The following is a 22,823-nucleotide window of genomic DNA, read 5'->3' on the forward strand; positions in this document are numbered from 1 at the left end:
TGCACGTTGCCTCACTTTGTGAGTGACAGCACAACAGACTTGCCTTGTTACACTAATATAAACTGGTGGAAATAACAGCTTACTTTATTGACTGCTACGTGGCTGCTATGGGAAGTCAGCCCAACCTAAAAAGCTGCTCAGTTTGTTTCTGGCACTTACCCTACATGTTGGGTTCACCACTGCCACTATCAATGTGCTCCCACAATATACAGGATGCTTCACTGCATAGCAAGTTACACGTGTGTCAGTGTTGCATGCAACTTGTGAATACTTCCTCTGAATGGCAATTGAGGACAATTTTGCAGGAAAGCTGACTTAGGGTGCCCCGAAAAGCTCTGCGAGGTAACCAATCTACAAGAACTTTCAATGTGGACAGTTTGCTATCACTTTCCCTTAACATTCCCTGAATTTCCCAGGTGCCCAGAATTCCTCCAACTTCTCCCGGTCTTCCAGGTAGCTGACACACTCTGGTGTGTTTCTGGGAAAACCAAATCATTCAATTGTCAATACCTGGTGAATTGTTGAATTTTTTTCTGTTACCTTACGATTGCCTTCAAATTATGGATTTCCTTCCTGAAACCATGCAGAATGGATGCCAGAAATATGCCTCATGCACTCTAAATACCATGCTTTAATTATTGGCACACACTGGTTCTCCAGCTTTATTCAAGTCTCAACTTTACTTCCCATGTATTTGCTACACTGGTGCCGATGCCTCAAAGACACACATGATGGCTATGAAAACAGCATTCTTTAGCTTTCGTCGCAACAGGAACACCTTCGTCTAAACTTGGTGACTTGCGAGCTGTTGGTCTTGGGAGTATCGAGTCGAGCGGTGCGTTTGCGTTTGGGTGCAGTCTCCTGTGGTTCATCTTTCGCCTGCCTGCTGGACCCCTTGACTGAAACAGAGCGGACTATCATTCAGGCTATGGAACAGACAGCTATAGCATTGCTACATGCTTTGTATTAAAAATTGACAGCTCAACACAATGCAGGTGTGATGCATTGTAGTAACTTACCTGGAGTGGTGTCGTCATCTGCTTTACCTCTCCCTTCAGATTTGTGCCCAGGCAGTTCTTTTGCTTTAGAGGGTTCACTCCGTTTGGTTCCAGCTAAAGTGCTGTCCCTTTTGGCTCCTCCTCCACCTTCGCGATCTCCTCTGGAATTATCCTTGCTTTCCCCCTTGGATTCAGCCTTGAAATCTGCCTTGCCATTCTTTGAATCTGCTTTGCTGTCATCTTTGGAACCCTTTGTGAAGGACTGCTTTTGCTTGTCGCGCAGCCCGTCTTGATGCTTACTGTCGGACATTGTCTCTGATGCCTTTGACAGCTCTGTGTCTGATTTGGCTTTAATTCTTGGTGTACCTTGGTTTGAATTGCTGATATCAGCTCTCTGTGCTTTGGTATTACTTGATGTTGGTGACTCCAGCCAGCCAGACTTGTGACTTGGTCCAGTGCTGTCATTTTTACCCTTGCCATGTGCATGCTCTGGCTTAAACTTGCTGGTAGAGGGTGCACTCTGCTTTGGCGTGCCCACATCAGCCTTACGTGATGTTGTTCCTGAAGTGGACTTGGCCCCAGACCTGCATCATAAGTGTACTTAAATGTCAACCTGCAGATGTGCTTAACACAGGTTCTTGCAAATTATAGTCACGCCATTTTTTGCATGCTCATAATGTAGAAACAGTGTTGCACAGTTGTGGTGACACGATGAGCTTCCTGTAACCTCCAATCTCTTGCACTTTATTGCTACAATTAATAAAAACATTTACGTTGGTAAGTAAGTTTATAGAACGAGTGTGGCAAACCCTTGTCATGCCTTGGTGTTCAAGAAAAGTAGGTCCTTGCCTGGAAGCTGCCTCTGCCTCACGGCGCCTTATTTTCCCGCCTGCACTGAATACAGGTGAAGACTTGGCTGCATTCCAGTCACCTTTGCCCATCATGCCACCGGTTTCTTCAGGCTTCTTGGATGCTGAGAAGTCTACGCGCAATTTACCACCCATGGAGGATCTGTGAAGGCCAGAAAGTGAGGTTCTTGCTATGTTTAAGGCAGTGTGCGAACAAGTGTGAAATTCCTTAAATAGAATAGTGCAGCAACTTTCTCAAAAAGGTTTCGGAGGCAGTCGTCTGATGTGCACTATCGTACAGTCGACTTTTGTTAATGTGACTCCGATAGAATGGACAAAACTGATCGAATTATTTGGCAAGTCTAATAATTAAACAACAGGTGGAAAAATGCCGAGACACAATGCTGATTCATTTCAGTGTTTGCTCTAAAACGCCACCAAATGAACATGCCACCACTTTATATGGCGTCAAAGTTGAAAACTAATGTAGAAATGACAGTAAGTTCCTTTAGTACGAAAAAGACAAAAGCAGTGCACTTTACCTTCACAGAATGAAAATTTATTTACTCTTAATGTCCACAGTCATCCTTCTCGGTCAGAACTTTATTGCTGTCTATGAACCACAACATGTCCTATGTATGGTCTATTGTGTTTGATATTCTGCATTTATCAAATGACTCAGCAACAATTGTAAACGTGATGGTGACCCACGCCTAGACTAACCAATTTTCTAGTTCATCCTGCAACGCATGCAATTCTCCAGAATGCCGAAAACATGGTGCGACTTGTACCCACTAGCTTCGCATGTAAAATAACTGTCTTCTGAATGAGCTTTCATAATCAAAGACTGAAAGCAGAGCAATGTTGTCATGCTATGCAAGAAATTGCTGTTACCACCTTGTGATGGCAATGATGTTAGCTATGCTGGCTCTGACAGTAAGCTGTTGTGAATGCTGCAAACATGTTTCTCGCTTAGTATGTGTCTACGAGGAAGCCACATATCCTGCCGCCTTTCTTGTCGTTTCAAAATCAATTGTGTCGTCCTATAACAGGTAGCCCACAGTAGCATAAAGTGGGTTTGTCATTTGCTCTTTTGAAGACATTTTGCTAGACCTGACCAAAATTGACAACTGAAATTGAAGATCCCTGGTTTAGGTTCTGTGGAAGAAAAGTCCAATTTGGTGTTGTTAGGTTGTGCAGAAAATGTAATTAATTCACAAATTTGAAATGGAATCCAAATTTGAGTGACAATCATGGTTGCCATTAAAAATTGGTGGTCAATGAGTTTCATAAAAGCAAACAGGTGTTGCTGAGCTAAACTGTCATACCAGTGGACTGAACGTGGTACACTAGCCAAAAAATTTACATTTACAGTTACATGCACGGTGTTCGCCAATAATAAATGCAAATTAACCAATACAGCACACAAGCGAGCACTAAAATGCATCAGTATAACTAAACTGATAAACTACATGTTGTATGACAAATTTACTCACTCAGCTGATGGCGCAGCTTTTCTTACCAACTGCCCCACAAACAGCACTAATTCAAATTTTTTTTTTAATTCTGGGGTTTTACATGCCAAAATCACACTCCGATTATGAGGCATGCCGTAGTGGGGGGCCTCCCAGATGTGCACCCAATGCATGGCACACAGGCATTTTTGAATTTTGTCCCCATTGAAATGTGACTGCCATGGCTGGGATTTGATCCCGTGACTTCTAGCTGCACAACACCCTAGCCACTAAGCCACTACGGTAGGTCAAATAATTTTTAGTTCATTCACATAGCATGCAGAAGTGCAAGACCTATAAATATACATAATGTGTTATAGCTAGAGTTGGGATTTCTGAGACATGTCCCAGTTTCAAGAAATGTCCCAATGTTAGTGCCGGGTAGTGTCAGGTACATGCATGTACCTACCGAACTGCTAGCGCCTCGTTCTCAGCTACTAATTTAGGACCTGAAATGTCCTTAATTTACACTGGGTAGGTAGGTAGTAAACTTCATCAAGGTCCTGAAGATGTGTCCCGGAAAATTACAAATTGTCCTGTTTGTCAAGATGTTCTATATTCCTTCCAGTTATTTAGTAGACATGCTTGACCTCGTTTTGCCACTCAACTGCAGGTGACAGTTTAGCCTTGTCAGGGAGCACTAGTGGTTTCCTCTGCCTATATACCTGCCACAATGGTTCATGACAGGTATGCGTCTGCTTTTAGAACAGCTTTTAAAGGGCGCCTCACCAAGCCACATAGAAAATTTCGGTTATACACTGGAAGTTGTTACGTGCCCTCTAGTGGAATTCTTTGAAATCCATTAGAATTATTGCGTATATTATTAGAAAGCCCAAACTTTCTTGAATTTTTTCTTGAATAAAAATTGCATAATTGGCTTCACCAGGAATTGCACTTCCACCTTGCAGGCAAAATTTCAATTTTCATATAAAAAATTTTGGAAGCTGAATAATTTGAGTCCACAGCATCATTATGCATAAAATTCTACCCCAGCAGGGGTTCAACCCCCCCCCCCCCCACTTACTCACCCTTTGTTCTCGTCGCTTCGCGCTGACATAATTCATGAAACCGGTGCTACTATCACAATTTCATTCCTGGGCGCTTCCGTTTGGGTTGGTAATTTACAGCGAATCATGTCTTTATATGGAAAAACCTGTCACGGTGTTTGTCAAGGCTTTGACACTCTGTGAAGTTTTGGGCGAGAATGTGGCGGCCGCATTCTGAAGCAACAAATGCGCAACAAATGAAGCAAAGAATGCGGCAGCCGCATTTTAGATGATGGCGAAAACGCTCGAAGCCCGTTCACTTAGATTTAGGTGCACGTTAAAGACCCCAGGTGGTCGAAATCTCCGGTATACATTTCCGCCGCTTCCCTTCAGGTGCCGGTTAGGCCGCTATCGCGCAGGATCTTAGGCTACGTTCACACTTGGTCTCGAAGCTGCCGGAAGCGGCAAAATCTTGCAAAAATCCGCCCGCCTAGGCGGCAAAACAGGAAGAAAAAGAGGCTGCGAGCCAAATCGGTCTCGGGCCGATTTTTTTCGCCATGGCGAAGCGGAAACGCGGCGGAAAGTAGTTCTGCTTCACAGGAAGCCGCATTAGCATGTAAACAACCGGTCGTAAAATTGAACATGGCACCAAAAGTGAATGCTGTAATGCTGATCGACGCGATCAAGAACCAGCCCTTGCTCTACGACAAGAGTGGCACTAAAACGTACTATCAGCAATACTCGCGATAGTATTCAACGTCGCGCGACCGGAGGTGCGGCACGAAGCCTTGGCGCGACCCAACTTCTCGCGCTTTTGCAAAGCCAGGCGAACCCACCACCGCCGTTTCCGAGGGGTCCGCGTCTTCCGTTTAGTCATTGTCCATTTCTAGAAAACAAGTAGGTAGAAGTATAAAAGCCATTTCTTCTTCCACTTCCAAGGCAGACAATAGTTATGCAGACTCCTCGTTGGCGCTCCATAATTCTCCTCGCACGTCTACGGTATGTTGCAGAAGTCGCGGGGTGCTTTTCTCGTCGCGACGATAGATTGAGAGCGTAGGTCTCACGTAGGACGCGCAGGCTTTGGCGAGCCCCAACACAAGGGCCAGCCCGGGTTTTAGCTGTGGTGTTCCCGTTGCCCCTTTGGTGTCCTGGAGGCGCCGACAATACGAAATGATGAAATGTTATTACAACTTGTAAATAAAAGCTATTGAAGAAATATTATCGCGCCTAGGCACCAACCTGTGACTCAGCGCTACCGTGCCCGTGTGAGGAGAATTACGGAGCGCCAACGAGGAATTTACCGAAGGTCGCAGATGACACGCGAAGTAGCGTAAGATGATCACTTTTGATGACGGTACGTGGGTCAATGAATGAACATACCGCTCGAAATAATGCGATAATGAGCGCCACCACACCGACAAACGTACACAGACTAGATGGATCTGGACGAAAATGGCAGCGGCGGCCGCGGCGGTAGCAAAACAAATGTGAACAACCTTGGACAGGCGCGGAAAAAATTTTCCGGCCGCTTTGGCCTTTCCGCCCGCTTGCCGCTTCCCAAGTGTGAACGTAGGCTTAGTCTGCGCAAGAAACGTCTGTTGTTTGCGATTGCGCTCCTTCGGAAGGCTGGTAATTACTGTTGTGCTGTTGAATCCCAAACCAGCAATTACGGAAGGCTGGTAGTTGCTGTTTTATTGTGGAATCCCAAACCAGCAATGTACACACGAAAGGGTTGATGACAGCAGTGAAATTCCACCGACTCGCCACAGAATGCACGAAACAGACAGCTGACATGCATGAATTACCGCTGTGCGCAGTACAGCGTAAGTAAACTCTTGTTGCAGGCGCTGACAGTTCTCGTCGGCGTTCACGCGTCCTGAGAAATTGATTATGTGCACTATGCACTGAACAAGAGCGGAGTTCATTCCTGCATCACTAGTACACCAATCAGTCGAGATTCTGTGAGGGTCAAGGCCGCTTCCTGTTTGCACCGGCGTAAGTGAAGCAGAAATCAGTTGCACGCACTACTTAAAATGCGTACACATGTCATATCTATGCTGTGCGGTGAAATATTCTGTACAATTCTGAATCTGTTGACGTAAAGGCAAATGACGGCTGCGCGCTCGCACACAGCGGAAGACAGTGCGGCCCATGCACTTGCCGCACGAAATGCAACCCTCTCGTATGAGGGAGCACGGCGACGAAAGCTTCGAAAAAAAAGCCTCACGCGTTTTTGCGCGTATTTAAGTTTTCTAGCGCAAAGACGCAGCGAACAAGCTATTGCTATGGGAGTAGGTATAGCCTGGTCACACGTGCATTTTCACGCGTATAGGCGTCCTTGACTTGTGAAACGCACTTCGCCCCGACGAGGATGACGCCATCTACGCTTAACGGAAATTTACAATTAATGATGTCTTCTCCGATCGCACGGGTCCTCTCAATGATGCGTTTTCGAAGACTGGTCCATTCAGTGGCGCGATGAGAGACCATTGCTCCAAACGCCCACTGTACCTGTCGTACTTACTGTATTTACTGAGCTTACTTTACTTTTTACTTAATTCTTCACAAGGACACGCACACGCGAGGGGGGGGGCGGTCCCATGTCTTTGATATACGTGAATAGAGTGCTTAAACTACCGATATGTATTATCGATCACGTGACGTAGAGGAAAGCAGAAGCTTGCCCCCCTCCCCCCGGTCGGGCCAGTGAACCCCCCCCCCCCCGAAAAAAATTTCTGGCTATGCCCCTGTACCCCAGTAAGCAGACCTTGCCGATAAGCCTTCCTTTTCTTATGCAAGAACGCTAGCTTTAACAGCAGAGCTGTTTAAGCCAGCCGTTATTCCGTTAGTCGTCCACAAAAAATGTGGGCCGCTCCTGGCGGTAGTGCAGAAAGGGTCCAAGCACAATGGCACATACCTCTGTGAACTAGCGAAGCTGAGCCTGGCTAAGTCTAGCTAAGCATGGTTGAGACTACTTAAGCTTTGTAAGTCATCGATAGCCAATCAATAGCTAATCGATCAATAAGCAATAAATTCCGGAAAATGCTGGGGTTGACTGGGTAAAGCTTAGCCTAGCCCAAATACGTAGCCAATATCTTGCGATATCCAATATATACCTAATCGATAATCGATCAATAATAATTCCAGTAAATGCTGGGGATGACATAGTAGTGCTTAGCCTAGCCCAAATACATGGCCCATACCTTGCGATAGCCATTCGATGGCTAATTGATCAGTAATCAATAAATTGAAGAAAATGCTGGGAATGGCTTGGTAGTGCTTAGCCTAGCCAAAAAGCCAAGACCAGCTAGGTGCCCATCAGCTCCGCTGTCTCTTTATTATTGCGCCTCTAGTGCAAGCTACGCAACATTTTTTTTGCAATCACAAACTTTTGTGAGAAAGAACACTTCCAAAGTCCTTAAGTGTGTCATCTTATTCAATGTGCATCTATCATAACTAAAATTATTCTGCAACATATGTTGGGCCTTCTTCAATTCAGGCTTTGTTCTGTGACAATAGCTGTAAGCGTTCTCTTTTTCCTGGCCACTTTCGAGCTGCCAAATGCATGGCTTTTGCCCGTGACAAGCACTGCATGTGCTGCTGCTTCCAAGCACTACCTGGAAAGAATTGCGGAGCGATAAGACAACCAGCCCACAGGGAAGCCAAACAAGGTATCCAAAAGCGGAGCTTTGGCTCGAGCGAAATGAGCGCTAAGAGAAATGATGCAAAATGGGCCCTGGGTGATATGGCGTGAAAAGGTTGCGGCAGCTATAAAAAAAAGACTATTGCCACCTTCTTTTCACACTGTCCTTGGTTGCTATCACCACGAGCAGTGGTAAGCTCACATTATTTCTCCTTGCCCCCTGCAGCTACATACGAGTGAACTAGCTAAATGTACTCACTTATTCACTCAGGAAATTATTGTTGCTTGGGGGAGATATAGAACAAAATCCGGGTCCTGATTTGGCACAAATCGCTAAACACCTTAAGGAAATTGCTTCGAATATTAAAGAAATCAAGGAAACTCGTCTGGTAGACATTGAGAAGAAATTAGATACAATTTCCGCTCTCGAAGAAAGGGTAACATCGTTTCAGGATCAGATTAACTGCATGCAAAACGTAATTCAAGCACTTGAAGCTAAAATAGATGCCATGGAAAATCATAGTAGACGGTCAAACTTGATCGTTTACGGACTTCCAGAAAACGAAGACGAAACAAACACAGCACTTGAAACTGCGGTAAATAAAGGCATTTTTCAGGATGTCCTTGAACTTGACAGCGTTCAAATCGAGCGTATACATAGACTAGGCAAAACTACGACCTGACTCGACGAGACCTGTGATTCTCAAACTCTTAGATACAATAAGTAAAAATGCAATACTGAAAAGCGGTTTTAAACTAAAGGGCACGAATCTTTCCATAGGTGAAGATTTTTCACAAAGAATTCGTGACATCAGAAAGAAATTGTGGGCTAGTGCGAAATTGAACCGCGACAAGAAAGATAAAGTTTCACTAGCATTCGATAAACTATATATTAACAACGTGCCTTTTGTCTGGGACCATGATTTAAATGATAAAGTTCCGTTGCGAAAAAACGGCAATACGGGCACGAACCGCCCGATAACCAGATGCCACGCGCAGAATCAAAGTAAAAGTTGAGATACCAGGGTGATAATATAAACCCTTCCACTTCCTCTAAACATGTACATCCATCTCGTAAAGTTACTCGTAATACCCACAATGCAACGAAACGTAGGATAAGTACTTAAGAATCTTAAATATAAACGCACGAAGCATTCTAAATAAAAAGGATTCTATTGAGGCTACACTACTCGAATACGACCCACACATTACAGTAATCACTGAAACGTGGTTACGAAATGAAATAAGTGATGATTTAGTTTTTCCGCCGAGTTACAGTGTCTTTCGTAAGGACCGGACAAGTAAGGGTGGAGGTGTTGCTATTCTTATCAAGCCGTCAATACAAGCGATTGTTTTAGCAGATGTCACTGAGCTTGAGTGTTTGTGCATTAAAATAACTTGTTGGGATCACTGCTTTGTGCTATATGCATGCTACAGGCCACCAGACGCTGCGCCTGAATATTTGCTAAAATTGCAAGAACACATGATACAATTTCAGAATAAAAACTATTTCTTATAGGTGATTTTAACTTACCAAATGTTGATTGGGAACTCCTTCGGGCAAGCCGCAAATCGAACAAAAATGCTAACTCCATCTTTGACATCATGCTTACTCATGATCTAGTTCAAGTGGTCAAACAGCCTACTCGTGAACAAGGTTCGTCTCGTGCAATATTGGACCTAGTGTTTCTAAGCCGTGATTTTTATGAATATACTGTTTTATTTGAAAAAGGCCTGTCCGATCATCATCTTGTAAGTGTTACTATTCCTCTAATCAACTGTGTCACTCCCAAACGTGCAACCGTACGAAGCTTCAAGGATTATTCAAGATCTAACGATGCCTCTATTGTAGAATACATGGAAAATTGTTACACTGATTTTATTGAGCATGACGGTGATGTTGATGCGCTATGGAGCCGATTTACTGAAATGTGCCATCACTGCATAAACACTTTCGTACCGACCAAATGTAAAAAGATTGCTAAAAACACACCCTGGATTACACGACCAATTATCCATCTAAAACGCAAATTGAAACGACTGAAAAGAGTCACCCACGATCCGCTGTTATTCATGAGCCTAAAATAAATTTGGCACGCACTTTACGCGAATCAAAGGCTTTTTACTTCAAAACAACCCTACCAAACTTTCTAAAAAATGACCCTACTAAGTTCTGGAACTTCCTAAGTGACGGCAAGAGGCAGGTATCACAGATCTTAATTAACGGAAAAACAGTTACAGATCTGAAAGTCATAGCAGAGCATTTTAACACCTTTTTCATAGTGTCTTTGCTAAGACAAGTCTCACTACGTCTCATCCAAGAGTGTTTCAACGCACTGACGTTGAATTCATATCATACTCTGGTGTCGTTTCAATGATTTTGAACTTGAACACAAAATCATCTTGTGGCCCAGACAACATACCTAATGTATTTCTTCGCCGCTATGCAGAAGTTATTGCTCACTTTGTCATTGTGCTGTTTCGATGTTCACTGTTAACTGCAAAACTACCTAGTGATTGGAAGAGGGCTCGTGTTGTTCCCATCTTTAAGAAACGCAACCATTTACTCTTAGAAAATTACCGTCCTATCTCATTAACATCACCAATTTCTAAAATGCTTGAACATGTAATATCTAAACGCATTGCGGAATTCCTCGAACAAAACTCTATACTAACTTTCAGCATGGCTTCGGAAAGGGTTATTCAACCGTAAATCAGTTAGTCACAGTGGTTCATTCATTTGCAAAAGCTCTGGATAAGAATGATCAAATGGACGTCATATTCCTCGATTTCAGTAAGACGTTTGACAAAGTTATTCATCACAAACTAATTACGAAACTTAAGGACAATAATCTGCCAGATATATTTATAGCATGGATTGAAGACTACTTGACGGAACGTGCCCAGTTTGTTTCAGTAGATGGGAACAATTCGAGCTTTCTTCCTGTAACATCAGGCGTGCCCCAGGGCAGTGTTCTGGGGCCATTGTTGTTTTTACTTTATGTAAATGACATTGTTAACGTAGTACTACCAGGAACTCAAATCAGACTGTTCGCGGATGATTGTGTGCTTTTTCGTCAAGTTATTTGTACTAATGATCAACACAAATTGAATTTTAGTCTTAATAACATATTAAACTGGCGTAATGAACATGGTATGGCTCTAAACGTACAAAAAACTGTTTATCTTTCTGTAACTCGTACAAAAACACCTCTTGACTTTACGTATAACCTTGGCTCATCATCACTGCAACAGGTAACCAGCTACAAATATCTTGGCTTAACAATAACTAATGACTTATCTTGGAACCTACACATAGACAACATATGTTCTGCCGCCTTTCGTAAGTTATGTTTTCTAAAGCATAAGCTTAGAAATTCTCCTTCTAACATTAAACTTCTCAGTTACTTTACCTATATAAGACCTAAACTAGAATACTCTTGTGTTGTATGGGACCCCTTCACTAAATCTAACATAAAGAAACTTGAAGCTGTACAAAGAAAGGCAGTTAGGTTTGTTTATTCTAAATTTAAAAGTACAGACTCACCGTCTGAACTCATGGCTGCTAACAACATTGAAAAACTTGAACAACGACGAAAAAAGAACCGCCTCAACTTTCTTTACCTACTTCTTAATCATAAGTTAGCCCTTGACCCACATGCATATTTATCTCCTCTGTCCACTAGACACACACGACATCACCAAACTCATTCTTTAACCCCGTACTTTGCTAAAACTAACGCGTTTAAGTTTTCCTTTTTGCCGCGTACTGTGTTAGAATGGAACCGTCTAACTGATCTTAGCCAATTTTCTGCTACTTAGAGCCTTGATACGTACTGTTAATTGGCATTTCCATTTGCGTTATTTTTTTCCCATGTTACGTACTGTTAATTGGTGATACGTACTATTAATTGATGTGATGTTTCCATATTGCGTAATATTTTCCTATGTTATCTTTTGTGTTTGTACGTTTATCCTACCGCTTGTACCTGTCCTGCTTGGCCCAATTCTTGGTCTGCAGTATGAAATAAATAAATAAATGAATAAACTGTGGCCAGTCCGCAAGCACGGCAAAGCTGCAGGAAATCGGGACATCCTTGTATGGGCAGAGTCACCGGCTTGTGAAAAAATGCTATTTTGAGCATTTCTACTGTGCTGATGAGGATAAAAACTTTTCGGCACGTTATCAGATAGTAAAGGAACCTGAAACTGTTTTCATCTGAAAACGCATTTTTTTGGGGGGGGGGGGTATAAATCGCAATTATTTGCTCTGCGTGCCCCCTTAAATAAATGAAAGGTTGACCTTATCGCATTTAGTACATATTTTTATTTCCATTCTGGGCATTCACTCGTGCAATGTCACAGATTTTCCATAAATCCACCTGGATGTTGCCACTTGGCATGTAGTATTTTGTGTCTCGTGTGTACTGTAGTGTATGCTGCACATGGTTCTAATATATCCGGGTGTGAAGTCATGCAAGAGCTTTCTGGCAAAGTCCCACAATGTTGCATATGCTGAGCCCATGCAAGAAACAAAAGCAGCATTTGTGTGGGTTCCTTTCAGACTTCTTAGCTCCTTCCCTTCGATTTTAATCTATATGCTCTATATGGTCAGCCACACGTATGCATCTTAGAGAACCATTGGCAAGTATTCATTTAAAAGAGCTCTTGTTTATCCAACTTTAAGATTATCCTTAAGGAGAAAAAGCAAGTTGAGCTCAGTGTCTTGTGATAAACTTAACATTTTATTTGAATGGTAGGGAATAAAGCTGCATGTGTTTTGCTGGCCAGAGCGTGATAAACATATTGATGCTATTAAAACAATGTATTTTGGTGCTTCATGTACTGTCCCGGTTTCTTGGTGGCTTGTGTCCAGATTTTGTGGAAACATTAGTAATGTTTTTGTATAAATTTCCCCAACTATAATTGCAGCACAAAACGATTTTCATTTCCCTGCGGCCAAGTTCCAAGGTGCCACCAAACACCCACGCCAAAGACACTGATGCTGAAAAGGATTCCTTAGGCATTCCAGGCCTAAACGCTAGACAATGCATGGCTATGGCTGTGTGATTGCCACTGAATGTGCACCTTCTGTATGAAGTCTGAAAATCTGCAAATTCATTCGACATTTGTATTTTGGTGCAGGGCTGGCACAAAATGGCACAATTAATGCAGGACTCTTACCCCCGTGCAGTAACGAGCACCGTTCACAATATATCAGTCAAAAAAATGCGGGGAAATTTTGGTGCTTTTCTGGAAAAACACATTAGCACGAAAAGGGTTAAACCAATACCAATACACAAAGTAGCCTGATGCAATGTTTGCAGCCACCCTCTTGTAAGCAATGATAGTTCATATTATGCCCACCTAACATGTTTATATGGTCCCCGATATGATTTGGACAAATGCTGTAGACCCGTAGGGTATGGCTGCAGTAAAACATTCACGCCACAATTTAAGGGGGCCGACCCCTCAGGCTTGGTGAAATCACATGGTCCGCGGGTAGCACACGCTACGGTGAACATCTCAGCCAAGTTTTGCTGTCGTAGGCGATGTGTGGAGCTCGCAAGCGGAGTACGAAGTAACCGTTTTTTCAAATGCTCTCATTTCAACAGAAACCATGATCCTCACCCTCTTCTGTGTGCTTTATTATGTAATAAAGCACATTCCAATATGCGGCTGCTATTGGTCGATGTGGTCGGCTACACCGCGGCCACCGAGTAGTACCGCCACAAGTCCACTGGCTGCTCACTGTGGACGACCGCATTTCCCTTACGTTTAGCGCGTCGTAGGCACCAGAATCGGAAGTCGTGGCATCTACGTTTACTAGCTGTGGACAATCGCGTTTGGCTTACGTTTAGTGCGTCATAGGCACCAAAATCAGAAGTCCTGGCGTCTACGTTGACATCCAAATAAAATTTTGAACTGGGCGCACTATGGCCCCGCCCCAGTTCGAAGTGGAGCGTTGTGGCCCCACCCCACTCCGCCGTAGCCTTTGCAATGCAAGGCATTGAAGGAGGAAGGGGAGCACAGTGGATGCCGTGTTTGATTGCCAATAATTCCACTTCTGCTGAATGCATTGAAGTACTTTTTTGTGGCAAAGTATTTCTAAAATAGCCTATTTTCACTTCAAATGTCTTTCTCCACTTCGACAAAAAGTGGTTCAGGGCCCCTTTAAGTGAAGTGTCTCATATTAAGAGAGAAATGGAGAATTACAAGTTAGCCTCCGCCCAAGCCATGCTCTTTCTCAACTCATTTTCCAAGCAATCGGGGCTAAGCTCCGCCTTCACTGGCTCTGTGTCACGATGTGACGTGTCATCTACTTCCAGTGTCTTGGAGCCAGCACGCGAAGCCTCTCCAACCTCTCCACTAGCCACCTGGCCATCGATCACCAGTGAGAGCTATCCAAGCAGCGTGCATTGCGAGTGTTCAGTCGTAGAGCCGAGCGTGTCCGGTATTCCAGTAAATGCAGGCGAGCTGGGCATTTTGACGGGTGGGCGGAGGCATAAAGCCCCTCTATACTATTACCACTGTGATGAAGGGGCTTTAGCATAAACGTAATAGGCCTGCACAGTGCAGCCACCTAGTGGCGCACTGTGCACAGAGCTCTGATTGAGCTCTGTGCAACCAGATGCTGCACCCTGCAGGCTATTCACGTTTGCGCCTCCACCCAACTGGCAACGCCCAGTCTGCCTGCATTTATCAGAATACCGGACATGCTAGAACACTCAATTGTTGTAGCAATCTTCCGCCATGAAGTGATGGCCGCAAATGCGTAGATTTTGGTGCTGATTGGATACTGACAGCTTGAATTGCTGCAGCCCCTTTGCTCGCCTGTTGCCTTGCAAAGGGACGTTGCAGCTTGACATATCGCCAATCACCAGGTTTGCAGCCCACAACACAAGCGTGATTCATGGTCCTCACAAAAAGAAATCTCGAGACCAACACTGACTGCGTAGTAGCACAAGCAGATGACACTTGCTGTGCGCCAGAAGTGCTTGAGTGTAGTGATAAATTGTCGTTGTGTATTCTTTTTCTGTTATTTTCTTTTCAATAGAAACAAATTGATGATGATGATGATGTACAGTGTTTACTGGCGCACGGGCCAGGTATGGCCAAAGAGCGCCAAGAAATGGTATAGTGATCAATCGATGATTAGCACTTAGTAGATGTATCACGGCTGTATAGAGGCCTAAAACTAGTTACTGTATAGATGCGTAAAACATGTACTTGGGATAAAACTATGAAAATGACTATAGTGAGGTGTGCTATCTATATAAATGACAGAGGTTTAAAACAGTTATTGATAATTTCCAAGCAACACTACTGCCTCACCAGGACCCTTGTGTGCAAGGGCCTGGAGGCATGTGCTAGATACTAATGCCACATCATAGGCCTGTATTGCGAGACCGTGCTACAGCTTGCATGGGCGTATAACATTTAGTAGACGAATATCATTTAAAGAGCCTAGCAATGATCTTATGTCAAAGAGCAGGTCTTTGCCAAGATACAATGCCGGGTGTAATGCAATACGTTGTCTGTATGACTGAAGGAAAGAACTTTGTTTTTATTTTCAACTTCCCAACATTCAAGCAAGACGTGGAGCACAGTTATCATCTCTCCACATTTCCCACAGGCAAGGGAGGGGGATCACTGTTAAGAGATAAGAATGTGTGCTGAACGTGTGGTCATATTCGAAGTCGACAAAGAGTGACCGCTGTTTGCCATGTTTTTGCTGTAGGTGGCCAACTTGCTAAATGAAGCTTGTTTGTTTTGTGTCCCCCAAGCGCTGCTAATAGCACCTCAGTTTTTTCCGCAGAAATGGTTTCAAATCTATGGCTGGGATAGTGATGGAAGTGTTATTAGCACTTTGTCCTGTGGATATGGCCATTTTGCCGGCAAGCATGTTGCCTTCAATGCCTCTATGTCCAGGAACCCAGCATATTGTGATAGGTTGAGAGAGTAAGCTTTGCATAGAGCCGAGCAAAACTCTGCAACTACAGGATTTTTATGTTTCTGTAACGATGATAGAGCTTTAACTACACTTAAAGAGTCAGTATAAATAACAGCGTTACGAATCTGTATAATATCGATGTACTTTACAGCCAAGAGTAGCGCACAAGCCTCAGCCGTAAAAATACTTGTTTCCTGGGTGCAGAGCAGCGGATTCCGTGAACGATGGGCCCACTGCTGCACAAGAAACACCGGCAAACGACTTTGAGGCGTCTGTGTAGAATTCTGGGCAAGAGTATTTTGCCTGAATTTCTAAGAAGTGCATTCGGATCTGTGTGTCAGGGGCATGTTTTGTGACTTCTACAAAAGACAAGTCACAATCTATCTGCTGCCACTGCCACAGCAGTAATAGCTTTCTTGGAGCCATTAGGTTATGTTCAAGGAGTGGAACACTCATTTCATCACTGAGGTTCCTCACATGCAGAGAGAAGGGCGGTTTAACTGCAGGTCAGTTGTAGAACAGGGTGGCACTGGTCATATCGTTTATGTTTAAGAAGTTTGATGTTCATTGTTTGCATGTATTTTCAGAAAATACATGAAACTAGTCTACAACCTTTGAAGATGCAGTGACCATTCAATAGATTCAACGTAGAGACTCTCTACAGGGCTTGTCCTGAAGGCGCCAGTTGCCAAGTGGATACCTAGATGAACAGGGTCAAGCATCTTCAAGGCGCTTAGACTGGCAGATTGATACGCTATGGCTCCATAGTCTAAGCATGTACGTATGAAACTTTTGTACACCTTCATTAGGCACTTCCTGTCACTCACTGCCCCATGTTGTATGTGACAAAATTTTAAGAGGGTTCATTGTTTTTAGGTATTTCTCTTTGAGGTGCTTTATGTGTGGAACCTTTACCGAGAAAGTGTAAGAGTGGGGTTGAACATTATTATCCAGAAGACAAACATAATGTTCAATAGCCTGGCAAGAGAACAAAAATTCAGGATTGCCAGTCAGCCTCTAAAGTCTGTAAAGGAGTACGTTTATCTAGGTTATGCAATTACTCACAGGGGACCCTGATCATGAGAAGGAAATTTACACAAGAATAAAATTGGGTTGGAGAGCATACGGCAGACATTGCCAAATCCTGACTGGGAGCTTACCTCTGTCATTGAAAAGACAAATGAACAATCATTGCATTTGTACCTCCGGGACAAACCGCAAACGCTTCATTCTACAATGAAGTGCTTAGGCGCCTTCACAGAGCCGTCAAACACAAACAACCGGACAGCGCCAATCACTGGAAGCTCCACCACGACAACGCTCCATCCCACACCGCCTTCGCTGTGACCGCCTACCTGGCCCAAATAGGAGTTGCGACCTTGCCGCAGCCACCACACAGTCCCGATGTTAGCCTGGAAAACTTTTTCCTGTACCAAAAGCTCAAGAGAAGCCTGAAAAGTCACCATTTCGACGATGTTCTCGCCATACAATGGGCTATCGCAGAGTCTCTGAATAAGGTTATGGCAGCTGACTTCCAGGGAGCCTTTCCAGCGTGGGAATCACATTGGCAGCAGTGTATCGACATCCAAGGAGACTATTTCGAAGACTTATAATAATATGTACCGATCGGTTCAATAAATTCTTTTTACCAGACCCAGTCTCATTACTGACAAACCCTGTATGTATTCAACCATGTGCAGATGAATTAGCATGGTACGGCCTGATGCAAATATTGACCGTACTGCTACCTCTATATCACAAAATGCACTAGTCTTATAAAATGTAGCATCACAGAGTTATCCCATAAACCTCTAATTTTTTCCTTCAGACTTATTTCAGCAAGCTTCTTTTCAAGCTTATGTAATAAATCTGACACCCTTTCTAAGCAGCCACTTACAGTGCTTCTCTATTCTGCTTGCAACAGGCTGTGCACAGCAAGCACCAGACGCATCACTAGCTAAGAAACATATATGCAAACCTGCATGCAAATGCAGCATACATAAGCACTTTTAACAGTTCAATACAGATAAAAAAGACAGCAATGCTGTCTCCAGCATTACCTGGCAGCAGGTGATGAAGCTCTCTTGCTGGATTCTTTGTCAACTGAACTTTTTTCCTTACGCTTGGATAGAAGGTCTCCAAAATCATTGTCAGGAAGCACAAACTCAATTTCGGGGTTTGGAAATGGGAGAATCTCAGACTCGTGCTGCAAGAGAGTTATTGTCACTTTGTTGATTTCATCCCCAAAAGTACAGAAAAGGAAAGGATGACATCAAGGCATGTACATTGCTCAGCAATGTCAAAATCCATGCGTAATTTTTTGTATATTCTGCACTGTTCTCCACTGAGGTGATAGGTCAGAGTGCCAGTGTTTCAATCGCATGTTTTTGTCTGTACCTTGAGGCACTTACACTTACTGCATTACAATACGAAGTTTAGAAAAGAAACGTCCACACCTATCTTCAAAAAAATATCCCCTCACAACATACATGTTAACTCCACGGTTCCACCAAAATAAACATGCCAGAAATTATCAGGGTAAAGGGGATCCTAGGATAAGGATATCATCATCATTACCATCAGCCGATATTTGTCTCCACTGCAGGATGACGGATTCTCCCCGCGATCTCCAATTACCCCTGTTTTGCGCTAGCTGATTCCAACTTGCACCTGCAAATTTCCTAACTTCATCCGCCCACCTAGTTTTCTGCCGTCCTCGACTGCACGTCCATTCTCTTGGGATCCATTCTGTAACTCTAATGGTCCACTGCTTATCCATCCTACGTATTACATGGCCTGCCCAGTTCTATTTTTTCCTGTGAATGTCAACTAGAATATCGGCCAACCCCATTTGCTCTCTGATCCACAGCACTCTCTTCCCGTCTCCTAACGTATGGCCTAACATTTTTCGTTCCATCGCTCTTTGTGCGGTCCTTAACTTGTTCTCAAGATTCTTTGTTAACCTCCAAGTTTCTGCCCCATATGTTAGCACCGGTAGAATGCAATGATTGTACACTTTTATTTTCAATGACAGTGGTAAGCTCCCAGTCAGGATTTGGCAATGCCTGCTGTATGAACTCCAACCAAATTTTATTCTTCTGTAAATTTCCTTCTGATGATCAGGGTCCCCTGTGAGTAATTGGATAACCTAGATAAACGATTCCTTTACAGACTCTAGAGGCTGACTGGCGATTCTGAATTCTTGTTCCCTTGCCAGGCTATATTGAACATTATCTTTGTTTTCTGCATATTATTCTTCAACCCCACACATGCACTTTCTTGGTTAAGGTTCTCAATCATTTGTTGTAATCAGTCCCCATTGTTGCTGAATAGGGCAATATCATCTGCAAACTGAGGGCTGCTGAGATATTCATCATTGATTCTCACTCCTAAGCCTTTCCAGTCTAAGAACTTAAATACTTCTAAGCATGCAGTGAATAGCATCAGAGAGATTGTCTCCTTGCCTGACCCCTTCCTTGATAGGTAACTTACTACTTTTGGAGAGCCAAGGTAGCTGGGGAATCCTTGTATATTTGCCAAGATCTTTATGTATGCCTCCTGTACTCCTTGATTACGCAATGCCTCTATGGCTGCTGGTATCTCTACTGAATCAAATGCATTTTCATTATCTATGAAAGCCATATAGATAGGTTGATTGTACTCCGCAGATTTCTCGATTACCTGATTGATGACATGGATATGATCCATCTGACCCATATCCTATGTAATCCATATGGATACGGATATAAGAATAACCATATCTGTTGAATGCCGGTACTGCAGTGCTCATGAACATTCACAGAACATTGATTACAAAGCCAGGATAAGCATCCAAGATGAACCCGTATTGGATGCCTGCGAAACTGGACTATGCAATTTATTAGTGCCCTGTCTGGTCTAAGATTCTAATCACATTACAAGAATTAGTCACCAGCTTGAAATGATGTCTAGAATACCAATACAACCAAATTTGCAGCTTCTTTTGAAAAACTGTCAATTTTCACTTCATACTGATGATGGTGCTGTAAATATGTTATCGTTGGTTAAGTCATTGCAGCAGCTACATGACTCCACTTTGGGATCATATTGCTTGAGAACATTGCCAAGTACCTTGCTTAAAGCCAACAGCATGCACATGCAATTCTGTGTAAGGTCTCAATGGCACATGTTTGATTGCATACAATGATGTGATTTGCCAACAAATGATACATTTTATATCCTACCCGCCGCGGTGGCTCAGTCAGCTAAGGCGCTGCGCTGCTGAGCACGAGATCGCGGGATCGAATCGCGGCCGCGGCGGCCGCATTTCGATAAAGGCGAAATGCAAAAACGCCCGTGTGCTTGCGTTGTAGTGCACGTTAAAGAACCCCAGGTAGTCAAAATTAATCCGGAGCCCTCCACTACGGCATGACACATAATCGGAACTGGTTTCGGCACGTAAAACCCCAGAAAGAAGTACATTTTAAATCCATGCGAGCTGGACTCTTGAACAACTAGGTAGCCTGCTAGGCACCTTGTCAGCCACCTAAAACGCGAGAAATGCTTTTACCGAATGCTTCCGCATGAGCACAAGGAGGCCACTCACCAAAGCCGCCATGTCATACAATGTGTCGAGGCGGTCCCATATTATTTGTGATGAGATATCCTTGTTAAGAGATGCGCTGAACTTCTCGTGGATGCAAGCCATTTGGAAGTACCTGTTGACGCCTGCGTAACGCGGGAAAAGGCATTTATCACGGTGCGAACACAGCAAATCGTGGCGCCTTGCTTGGGTACCAATTGGAATTAGTACCAATTTCGATTTACAGGCAATGAAACGCGCACGACAATATATCGGTAATGTCAATCATACTCCAACCACGCCAGCAAATGTTATAAAAACTAGTAAAAAATACCTGGAAGCATATAGCTTGTTTCAACAGTGTGCTAAATTAGGTCGGTTAAGTGTTACATAGTTATGCGAAGAAACACGTTTTTTGAGCGGGACAAATAGTATACGACATACGCAAGCGCCGAGTCTGTCGCTTTTTTTTCTCCCCCCCCCCCCCCCCCTTCCCTCTTGTTCAAAGGCGCTGTTTCTTTGTATAAGTTTCACTTGGCTCACGGACGACAACACTCGCACAAACATGTCAGAAAGTCGCAAGATTACACTTACCTATTGGCTTATGTCCTTTCATTGCGCGAAATAACTGCACCTCCGTATCGGCATTCCAATCCAAAGTTTCCGCTGGCTTTTCGGAAATAGAATCCATGAACGATCGCCAAACGGACGGTCTGCCAACGGACACTACTATAACGGACGCTACTTGCGCGCACCAGTGTGCGTTCTAGTAGCGTCCATACCGGGGATGGGGGGAGTGGGCAAGTAGGTCCAGTCCAACGTTTGAAAAAGTATCTATAAACGTTGGTCTAGTCAGCGCCCCATCTACTCTGAGGAGGGATAGTAGAGTGCGGGCTTCCCGCTGAGTCGTTTTCTACTAAAGGCATTCCTCCTGACTGAAGGCTTGGTGGCATAGAGTTTCTCACTATATTACCGTGTTATAATGAGAAACTGTACGGAGAAACTCTGTGGTTGGCGGCGCCGGTGGCGCCACCGTCGCCTTGACGTGAACTAATGAGCGCTCCCGCGCGCCGGCCGGCGCGTATAAGAAAAACATATCCCACGCAGAAGGGGGGCGCAGAGGCCACTTCCACGTACGTTTTCGTTGCAGGTCAAAGTGCATATTTCCGAGAACGCTAGAACGACCAGCTGGTAAGACGCCGCAGACGTACATTGCGCGCACTTGTTTAAAATAATTCGGTGACACACCAGAGGGACTGAGCACATGCGATGTGGAATGAGAAGCACGAATATATTTGCAGAGGTACGACCATAAGCCTTCAAAGCATGCTTCAAAACATAAGCACTTTGCTGCTGCCACGTGTGCGGCTTTTAGCTCTGACCCCTCATTCTGCATGTGATATGATTTCACGCGGCAATAATAATGCATATCATTAAAGGAAAAGCGCGCGGCCAACACGTTATTGTATCGTCTCTTATTAAAATAAACATAGGCCAAGGGGGAAACTCTACTGAAACCCGGAACTTGACAAGAAAACGGCAATTTCTCATGGCTTCAACGCAATGCATTAAAGTAATGCGGCGAAGAATAGGTGTATTGCAGTGAAGCCAAGTGAGAATTTGCGTCGCGTTTGCAGTGTAAACAACGCGTTATTATAAAGGCTCTAAACCTCACTGGGCCACCGTTCTCGCCTTTGCTATCTCAGGTGCTCACCTGAGGCCTCGGCGGTGACACATAGTTGTAGTGAAGCGGAGTGAGAATTTGAGCGTGTACTAAGTGTAAGCAGCTTGTTATAAAAACTGGAAACCCCATTTGGCCACGGTTCTCGCCTTTATTTTCTCAGGTGCACACCTGAGGTCTCCGTCTGCTGGTTTTATTTGTATTTTAGCTTGCTATACAATTTCAGCGCAATACATATAAGTATTGAAGAGAAGCTTTTTACAGCGCATTCACCATCATGAAATGCGTATAACCCTCCCCCCCTCCCAGAAAAGAAAAAAAAAGAGCAAGAACAATACCTACCAGATCAAATATGATGCCAAAAGGCGTCCATGAAATGGTAGCAGGCACAGGAGCGTAGTCTCCAGAATCATCCCTCATCTTGTAGATATATGGATATGTCTTGGTTTTATTGGCATTGTTTAAGATACAATTGTTTGAAAGCAATGCTTAGTCAAACAAGGCATATGATTTGAAAAAGTGTGTAGAGGATTCTGTAATGACCTGTGGTTACGAGCACAAGTGGAAATACTTGACCCACATCTGGTAGGCTAACAACAGTCCTCAGATAAACCACCTTGCAAAACAAAGCAAGTGGA

General features: G+C 43.8%; 1 protein-coding gene across 1 annotated transcript; it reads right to left on the reverse strand.

The window, feature by feature from the left end:
- Positions 1 to 620: 620 nt before the first annotated feature.
- On the reverse strand, positions 621 to 21,208 carry LOC119445310 (uncharacterized). The gene is made up of 5 exons (XM_049660560.1): positions 21,099 to 21,208; positions 20,529 to 20,650; positions 18,004 to 18,149; positions 1,020 to 1,582; positions 621 to 899 (listed from the first exon to the last, which is right to left on the reverse strand). Exons 1-5 carry the CDS (start codon positions 21,193 to 21,195, stop codon positions 754 to 756), a joined length of 1,074 nt encoding a protein of 357 aa, XP_049516517.1. The 5' UTR covers positions 21,196 to 21,208; the 3' UTR covers positions 621 to 753.
- Between the last annotated feature and the right edge of the window lie 1,615 nt (positions 21,209 to 22,823).

This window comes from Dermacentor silvarum, chromosome 1, assembly GCF_013339745.2.
Source record: "Dermacentor silvarum isolate Dsil-2018 chromosome 1, BIME_Dsil_1.4, whole genome shotgun sequence".
Classification (NCBI taxonomy): domain Eukaryota; kingdom Metazoa; phylum Arthropoda; class Arachnida; order Ixodida; family Ixodidae; genus Dermacentor; species Dermacentor silvarum.

What these genes read in the sequence shown, in the direction of transcription:
- LOC119445310 (XM_049660560.1), bottom strand. Translation starts at nt 21,195, where the DNA reads ATGGATTCTATTTCCGAAAAGCCAGCGGAAACTTTGGATTGGAATGCC. An exon ending in GAAAGGACATAAGCCAATAG is followed by an intron (nt 20,651 to 21,098) that starts GTAAGTGTAATC and finishes CGCGTTACGCAG; the next exon opens with GCGTCAACAGGTACTTCCAA. An exon ending in AGATGACGACACCACTCCAG is followed by an intron (nt 900 to 1,019) that starts GTAAGTTACTAC and finishes GCTCTGTTTCAG; the next exon opens with TCAAGGGGTCCAGCAGGCAG.